Here is a 6000-nt window from a genome sequence, read left to right as displayed (position 1 = left end):
TCCTGTTAGCAACGCCAGCCCACAGGGCAGAGCCAACCACTGATGAACGGTGAAGTAGCGTAGATAATGCAGCAGCAGCAGCAGCATAACCGTAAGATAGAGTGTAGGCTAATGTACAATATGAACTCCTTCACACAGTCCAGTTGTATTGTAATCTATATCCTGGGGCCAGATTCACAAAACCTTCTTAAGAAAAAAAAGACTTCAGTCTTAAGAAGAAAAAAGTCATATTCTCCCAAAAAGTTCTTAAGTATTTTCTCAACTTTCTTTGTAAGGGACCGCGGATGGAAATTAGCTTCCAGCTAAATCCGACATATTTACAGCAATTAATTGTTTTTTTTTGTATGTTCATGAATATGTGAGGTCCCATTCCAAATAAACCTTTAAATAAAAAATAAAAGTTTCGTAAGAATAAATGATATTCTTGAAATCAAAGTTCTCAAATTTTTTAAAATTCTTAAGACAACCTTGACCTGTCTTAAAATGGCACTTGCAATGCAATGCAATGATGTATTTTAAGAAGTTCTTAAGTAGGAAAAATAAGAAATTCGTAAGAAATTACTGTTCTTAATCTTAAGAATGTATTGAGGAATTATACTTAAGAAATTTCTTGTGAACTTCTTATTGTAATTTTAGATCTTACATTTCTTAAGATCTTTCTTAAGAACATATTGGTGAATCTGGCCCCTGGTCCTATACAGACCCTTCATTTAGTTTTTAAACCTGACAATGACAAAACAAACCGTTTGGTCTTTCTCATGCATGCGCAATATTAAACACCGTAAAGTCTGTGAATGATTGACTTACGAGATACCTGGAAATGATGAGCGACTATGTGTGTGTGATACATGTGTGTGTTTGTGGGGGTGGGGTATGTAGCAGGGGCTATTTAATGGCTGCTGACTCTGAGGATCGCCCCAGTCAGTCATGGGTCGTCCTCAGATTCAGGTGTGGACATGGACACTGTGTGTCTTCTTGAGCTGGATGTGTGTGGGTCAGGTGGTGGCCAGACCGTAAGTTTACTTTTTACTGTCCCAAATAATCATAACCCAACCCTACGTGTTTTTTTTGTTTGTTTTTTACGAGTTTATAAAATATGAGAAGATGCTGTTTTGCTGAATGATGTGCATTGGTATCCACTCGATGTCTCTGTGTCTACAGGCACTACATGGTGGCTGTTCCTGCAGTCATTGAAGCTGGAGCTGAAACTAAATTCTGTGTGAGTCTCCTGCAGCCCAACGAGACCATGGTCATGACCGTCACCCTGATGTCTGAAGAGAAGAACACAACTCTTCTCAAACAGATTGCCAGTGAAGAGTTTCATACCTGCACCCAATTCCAGGTCAGTTTGTCACAGCGACTATAACTGAAAAAAATCATTCTTTAGTTAAGATTTGTAACACTTGTAAACACGATCATCCTTTTGGGGAAAATATTTATATTTAAGACCCAATCAAAAACACTTTTGAATTTGGATTTTTTTTAGAAATAAAGTGCGACGCCAATTTCTTTCGGAAAAAATTATAGCAACAAATCAAGATAAGGTAGAAATGCATAACAAAAAATGGGAAAAACTTACATTTGAGTGAATGTACACTAAGTAGTTACCGTTAATTTAATTTTAGTAGCTTTACATCCTTTTTTGTTGTAGTTGTTTGTTCTTTTGTTTGGTTTGGTTTTATTTTCTTGTGCGTGTTTTTTTTTTTTTTGCTTTTCTGTCCTGTTTTGGTCATCTTTTGTTGTGTTGTTAGGTTTGTTTTGTCGTTTGTCTTCTGTTTATCTGTTTTTTGGTCAGTGTGTTGTCGGTTTATATGGAATATGCCTGTTCCCATTAATAAAAATAAAAAAAGAAGAAGATGGATCTGTCAATTTGTACAGTACCTTTCATTTTTTATGTAAATTGTTTTCTTTCTTTCTTTCTTTCTTTCTTTCTTTCTTTCTTTCTTTCTTTCTTTCTTTCTTTCTTTCATTAATTCAGTATCTTTACTTTTTCCATGTTAATTTGACTTTTTTTGTCTTTTCTATTTTTTATGTTATGAATTTCTGTATTATCTTCTTACTTTAAAGACCACTGCTGTTGTTGATTTTTTTTTAACAAAGGGGAGGTATTTTCAATAGCCTTTTTTGGCTTCGACCTCTCCTGCACAATGTTTAATTTCACAATTTGTATTGTTTATGCAGGTTATATAATGTGCAAATGAAATAAACAAAAACATAAACAAGATGTTTTTCCCCTCACAGGCTCCTGTAGTGCAGAATCAAGACGTACAGAAGTTCGAGGTGGAAGTACGAGGCGACACGTTTTATTCTAGAGAAGTCAGAAGAGTCATGTTCAAAGTCTATAAACCAGCAACGTTCGTCCAAACTGATAAACCAGTCTACCTCCCTGGACAAACAGGTAATTGTGACCTGCTGATCTGTACTGTATAGCCTACTGTTGTTGTACTTCACTGTATACAATATCTGTACATACCATTTCTAGATGGGAGCACCCAGTCAATGTGGAGCTAGATTTGTGTTTGACGCCCAAAATGGTCAATTTGGTTCGTTTAAAGTCGGGCCAGGGCAACATGATTCATGTTTTCACAAAGACCTTTAGATAACGATGAGCTGTAGTGAGTTACTGAAGACATGAGATTGAAGAGATAAAACATAATTTTTTCCTACTGTAGCTGAAAAAGTGGGTTACAGTCGGCTCATTGGAGATGAACTGGATGTGCGCAGAATCGATCTCCTAGAGCTTATTTATTTATTTGTTTCATTCATTGAAACCTGAGACAGACAACAGCAGCAAGTGGCATTGTAGATAAGCATAAACCTAGACTGATTAATACAACACCAAAGACATTACGTTGTTGATCCTTACAAAAACAACAGATATTAAATGAAACCTTTTTCTTCAAAAAAAGAAATAATGCAACTCCTGGATTAAAGAGGGCAGGAAGAAGCGAATTTATGTTGTCTACCCCTTTTTCCAAGAAATCCCTTTACAAGTTAGATAATATAAGTTAAAGCAGAAGTGAGTGATCCGGTCGTTTTCGCTAATGCTGCGTTCCAGGCAGGCTTTTGAAATCATAAATTACAGCTTCAAGTCACAATTTACGACTTTGTAGCGTTCCAGGCAACCCACTCGTGTTTTTCCGACCTGTTTTACCGGTGAAAGTCACTATAACGACCACTCGTAACTTCCGACCCGTGAAATCGTACCAGTACGTCTTTTTGTACAGTCTATGTACCAGATCGAACTGGTACGACTTCACAGGTCGGAAAAAACGAGTTTCCTTGAACGCACCATAACAGTCCTCGTCCCTACGTCGCCACATTCACGGCGTCCCTTGGCTGCACACACAGCCCTGCATGCCGTTCTCTCTCCTCATTGGATAAAAACTGTAGGATACGATAAATGTTTTCTCCTCGGCTCAGAGCAGAGCAGAGTGACTGACAGACCCGTGATTCAGACCAAACACTCTATGTAAGTGATTGCTGTCGGAAGATATTTAAGCAATATCACACGAGAGGGAGTGCTGTTGTACTGTATATCAGCACGGCTGTGATTCGGTCGTAGGCACGAGGCCGCAGGCCGAGTGCCGCAGATAATCACACCGTGCTGATATACAGTACAACAGCACGACCTCGAGTGTGATATTGCTTTTATACAACAGTGCTACGAGCGCATTTTAGAACAGTAATAAACTACAAGAGATTATGATTTGTTTGTTTATTTAATCATTTATTTGGCTCCGCCAACAGAAATAGTTCCGCAACTGGAAGGGAGACAAGGCTGTTGCCAGGCAACACGTAGCCTAAACATTTCATACTAGCTTGCTACTAGCTACGAGCTGCTTCCAGTGCTGGTTCTGGTTCTGAGCCCGTGTCTGATTAGCACCGCAGCAACAGGACCAGCGTGAAGACATACAGAGACGTTATCGATACCGTATTACATTTGTTCATCATCTATGTAATCAATATAAACACTGTACAGTTGAAGCTAAGTAGCTGAGCTACGTGGCTAACAACAGCTAACGCTAATATCAAAACACATCACCGTCAAAACGTAGTTGCCCCCGCGGCGATTTTTTCCCCAGCCGGGTTTAGTAGAGATTTATCGCCAATTAGACGGACCAGGTCAGGTCCAGGTTTTAATGTTCAGGTCCGTTTATAACTGTAGCAGCAGCAGCAACAGCAGTAGCAGCAGAGAGATGGGGCAGCTCCTGTATGGGGAGCGTGGCTCTGACTTAGCTCATATAATACATCCATGCTTAGCTCCTGTCCAGCTGAACAGCGGAGTGATTATGTTTGTGAAAAGTCCCAGTGCTGTTATACTGTATATCAGCACTATGGAATGTCTCGTTGTCCAATCAAATTGCTCGGTTGGGACTGGTCGGAACTAACTGTTGTATAAAACTATTTAAGACTTATATTAACACAAATATATCACTCACTTCTGCTTTAAGCAAAGAAGAAGAAAGAAAAAAAATACATTAAAATATAAAAAAAATAATGGCTGCAGACCAGCTATCTACTCAGCATCCTAGTAAATCGCCATGCAACATTTTTATATCATCTGTGAACTTTATTTTTACAAATATATACATACCTACCACATTTATACATATGCAGATATACATTATATATACACACACACACACACACACACACACACACACACACACACACACACACACACACACACACACACACACACACACACACACACACACACACACACACACACACACACACAGATGGCGTAAGAGTTTAAATGACCAATCAGAGAAATGACAGTACATAGTACAATAGATAGTTTGCTCACAGATAGCATCACTGTTAAACTCACAGTGAGATAAGGTGAAAACAACAGAGGGTTCACAGAAGAAGCAGATTATTATTCTGTGCACAAGCTTCATTTAATTTAATCTCTCTAATTTTATCTCTTTGAATTCCTCTCAGTGCATTTCAGAGTCGTCACACTGGACAACAAGTTTCGACCCGCCGCTCGCCTGGTGAGTGTTTGACCGACCTGTCGCTCCTCCTTCTGTAAACCACAGTGTTAGCGGACTGTACAGTAGAGCACGCACCAAGTTAAACACTAGTTACGTTATGGAGCGAGCGATCGATCGACATGGTTGTCCTCTTCAACCTGAAGTACTCATGACTCTATGAAACAGCTTTCATTCATGTTGATATTTGTTACATGCTTCATATTTAAAAAAAAACATGAATATATGAGCTGAAGCCTTTATGAACTCAAATACAAAACTGAAGTGTTATTGATTTCGTAAATGTACTATATGTCTAGTCCGGACTCTGATCCTTCATTAACATCTTGTTTTTCCCTTTGCAGTACGATTCAATTGAAATTGAGGTAAGAATCACAACATTCACACTTCACATTACACTCACATACAATTAGGGAAAAGCTGAAAGTTTCTTCTGTCTTTTTAACTTCTCAGCTTGTGAATCTAGAAACATCAGGTGCTTCCCAAACAAACATGAGCAGCATTATGTCAGATGTTGTCAGTGTTTGAAATTGCAAAAATCTTGGGTGATATTTTAACATAAACAAAATATTTTGGTCCTTACCACTACTGATGCAGGTGTTTTTACATGTGAACATTAGGAGTCATTAATTTTGAAAAGGTCACAGTAAGAGACAGTTTTGGCCAACGTGACCTTTATTTATAAGGTTCATTTAAAAAAAATCATTGTAGTATTTGTAGGAGCATATCTCTTGAAAACAAAACAAGACCATTAAAGACACCATTAAAGAATTTTTTTGGTTTGTTTGTTTGTTTTGTTTTTTATTTTATTTTGTACAGTATAATTCCTTATAATTAATCCCCTTTATCTTTATTTTTTTGATAATTTTATATAACTGTAATGTATTACTGTCTGTTATCTTGTGTATTATGTTCAAAATGAGAGAAATTAATGAAGAGAGTTGAAAAAAGATATATAGAACATATTTTTTTTAACCAAAATATAATGATTTTTTATTTA

General features: G+C 37.6%; 1 protein-coding gene across 1 annotated transcript in view; it reads left to right on the top strand.

Moving 5' to 3' along the window:
• The first annotated feature begins 877 nt into the window (after positions 1-877).
• Positions 878-6000, top strand: part of LOC310995823 (alpha-2-macroglobulin-like) — a 29523-nt gene continuing 24400 nt past the window's right edge. The window contains exons 1-5 of the mRNA XM_083984974.1: positions 878-1013; positions 1162-1342; positions 2242-2398; positions 4951-5003; positions 5345-5365. Coding sequence (XP_083841100.1) covers positions 928-1013; positions 1162-1342; positions 2242-2398; positions 4951-5003; positions 5345-5365 — 498 coding nt within the window. The 5' untranslated portion in view covers positions 878-927. The remainder of the gene's footprint in view (positions 1014-1161; positions 1343-2241; positions 2399-4950; positions 5004-5344; positions 5366-6000) is intronic.

Source organism: Trachurus trachurus (genome assembly GCF_905171665.1).
Source record: "Trachurus trachurus genome assembly, chromosome: 13".
In the NCBI taxonomy this organism is placed as follows: domain Eukaryota; kingdom Metazoa; phylum Chordata; class Actinopteri; order Carangiformes; family Carangidae; genus Trachurus; species Trachurus trachurus.
This window is presented reverse-complemented; position numbering and strand designations above follow the sequence as displayed.